This window comes from Emydura macquarii, unplaced genomic scaffold, assembly GCF_026122565.2.
Source record: "Emydura macquarii macquarii isolate MOO-44397 ecotype Brisbane River unplaced genomic scaffold, CSIRO-AGI_Emac_v2 contig_2975, whole genome shotgun sequence".
NCBI classification, from domain to species: Eukaryota; Metazoa; Chordata; order Testudines; family Chelidae; genus Emydura; species Emydura macquarii.
Genome location: NW_027133112.1, coordinates 865,947 through 879,444, shown reverse-complemented (window position 1 = coordinate 879,444; position 13,498 = coordinate 865,947). Strand labels below are relative to the sequence as shown.

General features: G+C 35.9%; 1 protein-coding gene across 1 annotated transcript in view; it reads right to left on the bottom strand.

Moving 5' to 3' along the window:
- Positions 1-13,498, bottom strand: part of TMEM245 (transmembrane protein 245) — a 128,714-nt gene that overhangs the window by 98,772 nt on the left and 16,444 nt on the right. Inside the window, exons 4-6 of the mRNA XM_067569945.1 lie at positions 12,883-12,993; positions 6,833-7,045; positions 847-1,016 (exon numbers count right to left, since the gene is read on the bottom strand). Coding sequence (XP_067426046.1) covers positions 847-1,016; positions 6,833-7,045; positions 12,883-12,993 — 494 coding nt within the window. The remainder of the gene's footprint in view (positions 1-846; positions 1,017-6,832; positions 7,046-12,882; positions 12,994-13,498) is intronic.

The window sequence follows — 13,498 nt, the reverse complement described above, 5'->3', positions numbered from 1 at the left end:
CTCTTCTGTTCTTGCCTTCATTTAGGGCTAGATCCTCTGAACAGATCTGCATGGACTGTGCCTTGGTGAATCAAACTGTTCAAGACAAGAACTGTTAAATAAACTACAACACACTTCAATGGCACAATTTCATTAAAAAAGAAAAGTCTTGATATTTTATTTAGAATAGTTTTAGTAATGGTCATTGTAATTAAGAATGATTAAAAACTAAATTCTCTATAAAGATTCATCTAGTAACTTATGTGGATTTCTATGTCCTTGATTTAACTACGCCACTATATCAAAGAATAAATTAAGCATGGCTTAATCACTGACTTAGGAAATCAAAAGAAAATAGGCAACGTCTTATTCAATAGTTTCCCAAGAGAACCCACCCTCACCCCCACATATTTTTTGCCAATGAGACACTAGTACATTCTACATATCAAACAGTTGTGTTTAACCACCATGCTTTTGCAGTTTAAATACAAATGTAGCTGAACTAACCTGGGTCCTCCCCAAACACCTGTGTACCCTCAGTTTATCACCTTTACAATCAATTAACAGAATTTTAAAACTGTGGGAAATCCCCGTTAATATACAAGTAGACAATCCTGTTAAGCTAACTCAACTTTAAAAATGTTTTCAATACATAGACATCATCTTAGTGTCAACCTTATTATAACAAGGTTTAAAAACGTGCTATAGCCTGAAAAAGCATAATCAAGGCCTAAGATACACTTATATAAAAAATAATATGTTCACAGTGACACTTATTTTAGAGTTATAGTTTTCCTCAGCACAACTTATAATGAATAAAGAAAATTTGATTCAAAATTATGGATTAAGAAAATAAAACTGAAATACCTTACTGTCAAGTTTTAGCATGACCCTTCCAAGTCCTCTGATTGGCCGTGGAGCGAGAGCCTCCTGCCGCTCTTTCACAAAGTTTTCCAGAACATACCACCAACTACTACAACGTTTTGCCATGAAGTTTACAACTCCAAAGTGGACCACAAGCTTTTTAAGAACCCAAACTGTAATAAAAAACAGGGAATAAGAATTAGAGATTTCAGACATGCATCACATAAGTATTTCTTCACTCCAGTGGAGTTAGTGGAATCAATGTGTTTAAATCAGTGGTTCTCAAACTGTGGGTCAGGATCCCAAAGTGGATCTCGACACCATTTTAATGGGGTTGTCAGGGCTGGCATTAAACCTGCTGGGGCCAAGGGCTAAAGCTGAAGCCCAAGCCCCACTACCCAGGGCTGAAGACAAAGCCCAAGGGCTTTAGCCTTGGGTGATGGGGCTCAGGTTATAGTCCTCCCCTTCCCCCCGCCAGAGTGGCAGGGCTCGGGCTTCAGTTCCCCCTCCTGAGGTCACGTAGTAATTTTTGTTGTCCGAAGGTGCAGTTAAGTTTGAGAAGCACTAGTTTAAATTAAAACTCCTCACCAAAGATAGTACTAAATGTCTTCAACATTTTTAAAAATAGCTGGTCATTCCCTTGTGAGAAAACATGTTCAGTCATCTGAAGTTTTAAATCCAGATGGATGGCACCTCCATATAGCATCCTTATGGACATTACAGTCCATATCAAGGCCTGACATAAATAGGTGTTATTCCACTGATTACATGCATGGCACCGAATAGTATAGCTATACATAATGTAATATGTGTATAATAAAATCTTAGACATGGTGTACACTCACGGCAAAATTTGGCAGCAGTCGACAGGAGATACACAAGCTACACAGAATTATCCTGCAGTCGATTTCCTAACTTCTAAATAGCATGGCATCTGCACTGTGCTGAGCTGACAGGAAATGCCCTATCATCGACGCAATGTTAATCTTTTTGTGGGGGTGGATTAATGCTGTTGACTTCCGAATTGATTGAGCGGGTCTCCACTGCCACTCAATCAATCCCGAAGAATCGATCCAGTGGCGCTGATAGTGCCACTGTGAGTGAAGACATACCCTTAGATATAAAGTAAACTTTTCTCTCTCAGAATTATTAAAACTTTAGGCCTTCCATAATGTTCGATTTCTTTCTCTTAGGCAAAATAGAAGTATACATCTATTTATACATATAATGTTCACAATAGCTATACCGTATGTAAGCTTGCAACTGAACTTTCATTATAACCATTTCATTTGCTCTTAATCCTCTAAAATAAGTTCTCCTTCGAGACTGAAACTGCATCTCAACTCAAAGATGATTATGGCAACTTTCAGTAAAATCCATACACTGTTTGACTTAGGCAAATACAAGAAATACTTCTTTATGGAAATCAGTAAGTACATATTGTGCACACAAAGATGATTTATAACATCAAATATGTCTCAAGCTGGTAGGTAACTTAGAAAAAAATGTACAGTTACAGTTCAGAAATAAATGATCACTTCATGTAAAGTAAAAACATTTGATTAGGATTTTAATCATGACTTGTGATACTACAGAGTTCTGTAAATCCATAGTGCTAATACTAAGTTTTTCTTTTACCAAAGAAATTTAAAAACTAAGACAGAGGCAGGGGAAAAATTACGGATGTACAGTTTGAGAATTCCAAAAATAATTTATAACTGTGCAAATCTTCAATATTCCTTTTGCTCAATTACATCATGCATCAGCTGCAACGCTCTGTGTTTCTCTTATAAAATAAGTTAAAAACCAAATATTTATAAAGTACAAATTTAATTTGGCAATTTGAATTTTGGAACTATTTGACTTGCACTATTTTACTCTCACGGAATGCTAATTCACATGGTAGATAAAACAGTGATTTGTGCTTAGTCTCTGCTTTTATTAAATATCACTTTTAAAAATTATACCATGTGAGTTAACATTGATATGTTTTGTATTCCTGATTACTTCACTCTGCAAACTCAAACACTGCATTAACAGGTTTTTGCATTTAAAACACCCCATTTAAAAACCCAACTCATTGCTGTGACTAATATTCAGGAACCATTAATTTAAAAAAAAAAAAAAAAAAAAGACATACAATTATATTTTTAAAAACAAGTCATGAACAGAACTATCACCTGGTGCACTATTTCTTATTGTAGATTATTTTTGTCACAATGCAGGATGTCATAAAATGAATTAAAATGAAAGCTAACATTTTTGTTTAAATTTGTTCACTTAATAATGCACCAAACAGAAAGTCCTTTATGAGGTAAACAATGTTTGTGTGGAACTCAATATCCTAAAGGTAACAGGTAGCAACACAGCACCCTATGAGAACATTAAAACTTATTCACTTCCATACTGCTGCATCTGTTATTCTGACAAATCATATGTTAACTGTGATGCTTGTTTACCCTTCACTGGACTATCAGCAAGCTGGATAAGAAACCCTTAAGTACATATCAAAAGAGTATTGAAATGATGACCAGGACCATTCCTGGTAGATAATTATCAAAGCTATGTTAATTAGAGTAGAATCTTTAACATGTTTGCCTGTAAGTGTGAAGTATATTTGTCTGTATTTACCTATATCCTATTAGAACTCTAACAATGTGAGCTAATTAACTTGTAGATGCTAAATCCTGTTCCTACTTTATAATCTTCATTATTCTATTGATTCAGAGATCAAAAGTGGATATATTCATTTACATAGGACTTACGGTACAGTAATATTATTGTCCTCATTTCTCTTTGAAACTTGTAATTCCACACAGTAAACTACCTGTGAACTGTCTTGATAGTTTAGTATAGCTATTGGTAACTATATTTTCTGAGAAAGGACCCAATAATTAGAGATAAAACTGTCGACTGACTTTTATCCAAACCCACATGGTGAAGTTATCTGTGAGTGCCCTTCTTGCTTCAACTACAAAGGAAGCTTTGGGCCCAATCCTTTTTATCTCAAGTCTGCTTAAACTTTGGACAGGGAAAGTCTAAGCCACAAGACTGAGGTCTCCAGATTTACTCTGGATTTACCCTGGAAGTCTCATGGAAGAATTGGAAAGAACTCTACTCCTGAATTGCCTATTGGACTATGACCTTTTTAACTGATTCCAGAAAGATTTTTACCAATTAGCAGCCTCCTCACCATCTCTGCTATGAAACTGACCTAAGGACTTCACACATATCTGAATGCATATTGATCTCTTAACCACTGCAGCGCTTTTTCCTTTTATTATTAAATCTTTAGTCTTTTAGTAACTAAAATTTACCTGTCACCTTTCACTGGTATCTGTGTGATTATTCGGTAAGATCTGAGACACATATTGACCTGAGGAACAGTGTCCAGTCCTTTGGGACTGGTGAACCTCACATATGGTCAATCAGGTTTTCAATAGCCAAGTCTAATATAGTGAGAGGTTATCTAGATGGGGCGGTCAAGGGCTGAAATGGTCAAAGGGGACTGTATTTGGCTTCTTGGTAACCAGCTGGTATTACAGAAACTGTTCTGTTACTGGCTTGGAGAAATTATAGAATAAACCACCAATTTTGGGACTGTCTGCCCTATTCCTTGTAGTTTGCCCTGAGTAAACATTCTCATTGTAATCCCTCCAAGGATCCGGTCACACTAACATTTAATACATCTTTTCTATTGTTCATTCAAAACGCCATATTAGATGCAGTATCTATTGACAAACACTACAAAAAAAGAAATCTTTAACATTCACAACGAGCCTTCGTTTGGAAATATCTAGATACATAAAATGTCATTGCCCTAAAGGTCAGATTGATAAACTCCCTGTAGACATTAAAAAGTTCAACAAAAGACTTATCTGTAAACCATTTCTGTAAGTTTATGCTCTTGCTCACAAATAGAGTAACATTTTACTATTTTTCCCCAGCTTTGCTTTTACTTACTATTAGCACCACCATGTGGCAAACTTGTGTACTGCAGTACTAACATTTAAGTATCTTGCTAGGTGTAAGTACCAGTAAAGTCCAAAAATAAAGAATATATTCCACACATTCCAAAACTCTACATTTTACAACAAAAATATTAGTTCATAATGCAACTGACAAAAAAGTATAAACTGCACAAGTGCTGCTCAGCAATAAACGTGCAGCTTTCCTTTCACTGCTGTGATACAAGTGGAGTTATTTTCTGGTATTCTATTATTTGAACAGGAAGCACATGATCTTGTGCAATACACTAGAAAAACTGTAGGTAAGTTGGTATCAAAGGGCGCCATACCTATTTGCAGTATGGTAGTCTTATCTTTTCTTAAAGAGAAAAAATTGAAGTAAATCTAGTGAAAGTAGAAGAATCCTAATCAGGAAAAGAGATGAGGAAAAATAGCTATTTGCAGGGTATAGCAAGAAAGTTAAAATAGTATAAAGAAAGTGAACGTGAGCTGCAAAAGCGATAGAACGAAAGGAAAAAACAGCAGAACAAGGGAACAAATAAATAGAAGAGGCAGCCTGCTTTCACACACATGCTGCACTGTTTAAAGGTTTCAGATGGTCCATGACTGGTCTTGTTTAAGTTTTAAACTAAAATTCTTCTTGCCCCTACATGTTCTATTAAAAAATTCCCATCCCCTGAACAAAGTAATTCTAAGAGAACATCATTCTGCTAAAGTGTAAATGAATTAAATGGCAAGTGTTAACAGTACCAAGACATTTCTGAAACATGGAGTGGCGTTTAGCCATAGCCCTGTCTACTTCAGGAATATCAAGCCCTCTCTACATAAATATCTTTTGTTACAAGAACATTTTTCCTTTAAAATCATAAGGCCAGACTAAAATAACAATGGTTCCTTCTAGCCTTATTTATTAATCATACTGATTAAATTATAAACAGGTAACAATTATAAACCACACCAAATCTAGAACAGTGGATCATTAAGTATTATAGGGTAAACTAGAACTAACAGGGCTGTCAAAGTAAGAGGTTTTAAAAAAATAAACAGTAACTTTACATTGACTGGAAAGAATGCTATAAAACAAAATTTTCCTTGAGAAACATTCCCTTGTAACTTACTTCACATGATTTAAAAGCATATTACAATGAAGGAGACTGGAGACTTTACATTTGGTCATATATTAGAACACATTGTTTTCTTGCATCCAATTTACCTGTCACCTTTCATTACTTATTCCCCTCTGTCTTTGTGTCATCCGCAAACATTCAAAACTTATTTTGTTTTCTTCCAGGTCATTGTTAAAAATTTTAAATAGCATAGGACCAAAAATATAAGAACACACACAATTAAACTGCATGTGAGCTACCCATTTCTAAAGGGAACAAATGTTCATGGCTCAAAAGATAACCTTAACTTACAAGGGTTAGGGAAAAATTCCATTATGAACAGGTTATTTCATAACTCTTCACTGTGGAGTTTCTTATATGCTCTTGAAGATATCTGATCTTGGCTATTTTCAGACAGGAAACTATAAACTGCTCTTCTCGTCCAATGTGTGTACCAAGGGGTGAAACATCTAGGTGATGGAGGAAGATCATTCTTGGTAACAGGCAACATTTCTGAGAGTGGATGTCCACAAAAATATGCTGAAGCAAAACCTATCATTTTTAGAAACAGTTGGAAGAGGCACCTTTTTGCTCATACTTTGCCAACTGACTGAACTCCTAATAGATTTGTCTGATTAAGAGATGAAGGCAGCAGAGAAGCATTTTCTCTCTAACTATCATCACATATTAAGACTTATAAAATTATCCAGACAGTACAGCAATGGACTTTCTGTAACTGCTTAGAATTATAAATTAAGTGAACCTGTGCTACAACCATACATGGTATTTTCATAATAGTTTGAAGTTAGGTGTGGATGATTCGTTTGCCTAAATGTAAGATAAGTAAGAAGTTCTAAAAATCCAACAATGTTTAAGTCATATTTTAACTGGCATTATTAAGAACTAGACAATGACCTGCAACAGGCACCGGCAATAACTGCACAATCCAGAGATTCAGCCAGATCTGGACTACGAAAATGGCCCATAAAAGTGTAACAAAGTAGATATCACTAGTTTTCTTCTTTCTAAGAAAAGATCCAATTTCAGGCCTTTGTCTGCCCCTGGAAGTGGATGAAGAGGAGGAAAAAGAGGTTGATGCTTGAGAGGGTTGCCCACTTTCTGCTGTTTCTAGAAAAAAAAGAAGAGGAAGTTACCACATTAATTTTTACCACTGAACAGAAAAAGGTTACCTAGTAGTTCACCAAATACCCTAGGGAAGAATAGTGTATTTTTGTCAAGGTCCAAATTTCTTGGTCAAGGTATAGTCAAGGTCCAGACTCCAGAGAAAATAATTAAAAAACCAACAACAATTATAATAATAATAATTGAAATAGTTTTATTTACGGGTCCGTTCAAAGGTGTCTGGCAGTCTGGATTTGGTCCGCAGTCCGCTTATGACTAACCCTGTCGTACGCTCTTTAATAGCTAAATGCATGGCAATGCAATCTTTCTTCAGCATATAACCCGTAAAAAATATTGAGAATGTGTTACTTTTCCAGAGGAAAACAAAATCTAAGATATCTATTAAATTGTTAGCTACAAAATATGAATATACTGTATTATCCTTATGGCAAAGATGAATAATGTATTTTGTCTATGAGTTCCATAAAATCCAAATGCATGCTCCAGGCTATTTTTAAATCAAAGCCCTACACTTCAAAGTGCACCCAACATATTTTGAAGTAAATGCTCCCATCTTACAAATCATTAAAGTATAATGTGTGGTGTTCTTTTCAGATACGATCACATTACAATTATACAATATTCGTGCTATGATTCAATGATATTACCCTGCATGTCATACTTTAATATCCTTGGAAAACAATACCATACAGAAGGCAAGCAACTTTAAAAATTAGTAGATAACAAATGTCATTGTATGACTATGATGATGCTAAATGTTTCGATTAAGCTTCATCTTCATTAGCTTGTAAGCTAAAGATGAACACATTGAAAATTACATTTAGCAAGTACTGATTATTAAACTCATGTATAATATTTCATGCCAAGTCAAAATGCCAGTCTACAAAAAATTAGCATGCATTCCATTCCCACACCCCAAAAAGACATTACTGTTATCAGTATACTAATATTCTACAAAAGCACTTAGGTGGCTCATTTTTATTCTTTGACTTGCATGAGTGTGATCTGTAAATTCATATTTGTAAAACAGCCCAAAATGGCTGAGAACATAAAAAATCAGATGGCAAAAGACTGTGAATCCTAGGGATGATTCAACCTGGTAATACTCTGAACAAAAAAGCTCTCAACTATGATTGTAGCAGTATCCATCAGTTCATACCGACACAACAGACATTCTAATCTTCAGAGGGACAATTGTAGAATCTTGATATTAGGACTGCAGGTTTGTCACGGTGGGGAAAAATGACATGGGTACTGTGATTTTCCTGTTTATCTGTGACTTATCTTTTTGTCCATAGTTTAGTAAACTTACTCCACAGCAGCGACTCCTGTCCCACAGAGCTGGACCCAACTCCCCACTCAGGCTGTTGCAACCTGATGCAGGGGTTCCCAAGTGCCATCAACGAAGGGGTTGCTGGGCCAAACCTGAATGATGCTGCAATCCCCTGAAACAGGTTGCAATGGCCGGAGTGAGGAGCTGGATCGAGTCTCTTGGGGCAGGAGACAAGAGCTGCAGGATAAGTGTGCGGAGGGCTTGTGGGACAGCATTTATTTTTTAAAATTAAAAAAAAATTCACAAAACCTGTGACTTTTACTAAGCTAATCATAACTGCTACATGATTTTTGATAAAAATGCCATGACAAACCTGCAGCCCTACTTTATATAGATAAATATTACTGTCAGTGAAATTTGCGGGTGGCTGTTTTGGTTATAGATATCTGCATAAGATCCAGGCAACAAAACTACATCCTACCCTAGTTGGCCCATTACATGGTTCTGTCTTCATTCCCCAACTTGGTGCTCAACAGAACCTACCCTAGAGATGTTGGGAATAGATTTTATTAAGTTTCATTAGCATGGGGTGCCTTGTTTTCTTTGAGAAAAGCACAGTAGGGTTCTTGGTTACCTTCAAACCTGATTTTATACACATCACTGTAACCAGGACTGACATTATCTGAAGAACACTTGTGATCATGCAGGAAGACCAAGCCACAGTTCATCTGAAAAGCTATATATCTCATGCTGAATAGTAAGTGAGAGTTTCCGACTTTGTTACATAGTGTATCACTCAGGCAAAGATAATGTAACTCCTCTGCTGGACATTCTGTTAAATCATAATTATCGCCATCAGGCGTTTAACATCCAAAAAAGCTCTAGGAATCATGTTATTTTATAGCATACTGCATGTACACAACTCCTTTCCTCTTACTTTCATTCCCAAACACAACATGGTAACTCTAAGCAAATCATAGTAGTGAGCAAAATCCCAAATCTATGTCAAAGGGAAGAAAGTGCTAAGCAAATGGGGGAAAAAAGGCAAAGATGATGGCTCCTAAATATCCAGCCACATGGCTAATTAACTTATCCATTTTTGGCCAAAAATGACCATATGGAATAGAGTATTTTATTAAAGAAAAAAAGGAACTTCCTCTTAAAGGGGTGATGTGCAATCTCAATGTCTTTAGGAAACAGAGAAAAAAGGAAGCAGCTGGTTCCAGCTTCAAAAACTACATTTTTTAAACAAGTAAATTGCCATTATAAAGAGTCCCAATTGCTGTAAACTCTCCCAAATAATATAGCAGAAGTAGTAGTCAATAATGAAGCTAACTTACAAGGTAGAAGATAAAGAGCAGGCAGACATAAAGGAACCCAAAAGAGAGAGCCAAGGCCTGAAGACATTAATAAGATCCCAAAGTGAGTTATTTCTTGAAGTGCCTTAAGGGCTCTCATGACAAGGATGAGAATTCTCAACCCTCCTCCTAATGGTGAAGTACAGTAGTCAATGACAAATTAACTCTAAGAATTTTAATCTGGAACTCTGAGTTAAATAAAATAGAATGAAGTCTATAATAAACAAAAGGACAGAATCTGGAGAGCTAGTGTAAGTCCTAAAAAAGGAGCACAAATTTGTCAACTTGCCCAGGCACAGATCTTTTTTCACAAACACCTGCTGCCAACTGCAAGAAACAGATTCTTCCTGGGCCAATAAGAAATAACAATTGAAATCTTCTCACCCCCTACACTCAGTAAAAACGAAGGAATAAGAGGAAGGTCATGGGGCTGAGTATCAATATATAGACTCCTCACAGTTGGGTGATGGGAAAAGTTGAGCCCCTTTCTATTGTGCAGGCTGGTTAATAAAGACATCTACGGCTATGTTTAGGATCTACTTCCAATTTCACTGGAAGCTATGTCTGTTAGAGGAGATAGCTTTCCTATTCAGTTTTCTAGAACACACACAACTTTTGGGAAAAATCTAGTGGATTACATGAAAGAGTTCCAAATATCCAGCATGCTCAGGACCTCTGGTGCAATATTATACTGCTCATAAAAAAGCTATCAAAATCCTGAAGCAACATTTGCTTTCTTTAATTAGCAGTTATTACTTGCCAGACATTTTAGATACAATCCCGGAATATTTCACACCATTGGGAAGGACCCAATACCAGATATAATTAACAGAATAGAATTTCCATAATATTCAATAACAAAACAAGGGAAGCACAAATACAAATCTGTATAACCAAACTGCCTTATAGTGTTGTAACATTTTTTTTAATTAACATTGTAGATAAGTCCAAACACTAGGCAAAAGTTTGAAGCATTGATCTTTGACCAGCTAATGAAAAAAATAGTAGCAAAATTCAGGAATAATCAATTTTTCTGCAACTAACAAACAACACTTAGCACCAGTGATGTATTTGCAGAGTAGGCATACAGGAGTCTTCATTCTGAAAACTGATGTATACCAGGCAGCTAAGTTTGAAGAATGCCTGAAAACTTTTGTAGAATCTTTAACCTTTCATGAAAAACAGAGTTCCAAAGTAGGATGAAAACACTATGTCACCTTGGAACAACAAAATAAAGTTAAGTGTTTAAGATTTGCAGTTTCAGATTTCTGAGCCTCATCAACCATAAGCATGGCAGATCAAAACCAAGACAATTTTGAGAACACTCAAAAGTTGATCAATAAAAAAGAATGATCCAGCAGTCTCTCTTGGGAACAGTCTGGAGAATTGCTTCCATGAAAAGAAGACAGGGAGTCCCATTTTCTTTCCCTTCTAAACTATGAAAGTTGACTACAAAACCCAGACTAAAAAATGGAGTTATGTTCCCAAAAAAGTTACCACAGCACACCTATAGAAGGTATATTTATAAATATAGAATCTCCAGTAAGAGGAATAGCGGAAACGTTAAGAATAAAAAGAATCTGCCTTAGAGAGAACGTATTTCCAATCTGGTTTCGCAGAAGAAAAAAAATCAGATTGGAGTATGGGAATGTATAGCATTTATTGGCAACTGTTTGTCACATGACCAGCAGGCAATCCAAAATCTAGTTAAATCACCTCTCATACTTCCAGAGACAGCATACATTTCCTGCTTAGCTACCTTCCCCCGTCCCAAAAAAACCCCAGCAAAATACACACCCCATGCTCAAAGGAAACAGCAGCCAAAAAAAAAAAAAAAAAAATACTAAGAAGAAAATTGTACTCATATTGCTCAACCTTGAAATTTTAAGATATTTCTTCAGACATATTTTTCAATTTATTCAACTGAAGAAGTGCTTATCTTTGAAATTTCAGCATGGCAGTCTGAGTGAATGACAAGGTTAGTTTCATTTGGAACAGCGTGAAACACTATGAGCAAGAAGATTTGCTCCAAGTTGCCTTCTTTATTTTAAAAATGAGAGTGTTGCTAAATGTTTCAAACCTAAATCTTGCTTGAGTGCTATTTTCATTGGAGCACTTAAATTAGTAAATGTGTTTCTGAGTACATTTGGGTTTCCATCTCTCTTCTAGTCACATATCTGAAGAGATATCTGCACATCAGTTACTACCTGGAGTGGAAAAACTTTTTAATGTCAAGGAAGCCAATCTTTAGCTAGAAGAAACGTTATTTTTAATTCTGTGTGCTTGAAATAATCTTATACTGTATGTTCCATATACGGAGCACTGTTTAGGTGTTGAAGCCAAGATTATATTTTAAACACACTTATTTTTGCAGTAGCTTGATTGTTTGGGGCTTTTTTATTTAGGACGTTCAAGTTTGAGATTAGAGCATTCTAGTCCTGTCAAGTCGATGGACCTGTTTTGCTCATCCTCAAAGGTCAATGGAACATTCTAGGTTCCAGGGAGCTCTGGAGGATTATTATTTTACTCGCAAAACATTCTATCACAGACCTATTTGGTCTTTACAGTGATCTTTTGCCCATAACCAAACAGGCTTTCCACCCCCAAACATCTTTATTGAATCTACATCCTCTCAAGTTGCTGTTTACAGATTACTTGCAACTGAAGCCAGACACACCATCTTTGAACTGCATGCTGTTATGCTAATTGCAAGAAAGAACTTTTAGTCTTATGCCATAGTTGAGCAGGAGATCAAAAGGCAGACTTTTGCCTCCCCTGTACTGTCCACAAAGACTTGCACTATAAAGCTTGTTCAAGACTGCTTCTCAGTCAGTCACAAAACCTAACTTTTTCTTGCCACCACAAAGGTATCCAGGGAAAGTACAGCACAGCAGGTAATCCACTCAGAAAAAGTGCAATTTTCACTAGAACACTAATTAACTTTTTCCAGGCACCACTTCTGCTCTGTAGGTAACAGTTTAAATGAGTAGGTTATAAAAATTGTATTTAAAAGTCATCTACGTGTTAATAGTGCTGCCTTTTTACCAACTTTTAAACCAGGTACACCAATTCCACAGAAATAAGTGTGATAATTCGTGGTTCGGAGAATGTTTTAAATTTTGTTTCTAGTTTCCTCTTATTTCATGTTTTTAGAACAAATTGAAATATTTTCTTACAGAGTGTTCAGTCACCTGAGGGTTGTGATGAATGTTCCCCATTACTTGACTCATATCCTGTGACAGATATTGCCATAGCAATTGTAGAAGCAGCAATGGAAATCATTTGACCAGGAAGTTCTGTCCCTATAAAAAATAAATACACACAAGTAAATAAAGAGTTGGGAAGAGGTTTATTCTTATCAATACTATTTTTATTTCTGTTGCTTAACATCCATTGAAATTGTACAGTGAAATTGAAATAGATGAATATTCACTTCAACATTTACATATATTACATAGACCCAATATGATCATCTCGTACTGAGCACTATTCAAAATCTAGTCTCAAAGGAAAATGTATGCATTTTATGCCATGGCTGTGATCTAGGAAGAGAGATCTCTTTTTGTCAGCCATAACATCTGTGAAACCCAGCCCAAACTGTTCCAAGTGGTAGACAATCTGATTAATCTGAAATCTTTATGAAATCCACACCTAAATCTTAATGAAAAACGTAGAGTAAAAGGATTCTAAACATTTGTAGCTACCGATGAGAAAATTACAGATTGGTAAAATGGTCTCAATAAATTACTGCAAAGCAAGACAGGTGTGAATCTACAGCACACCAGTATCCTGTACGGACACTGCTAC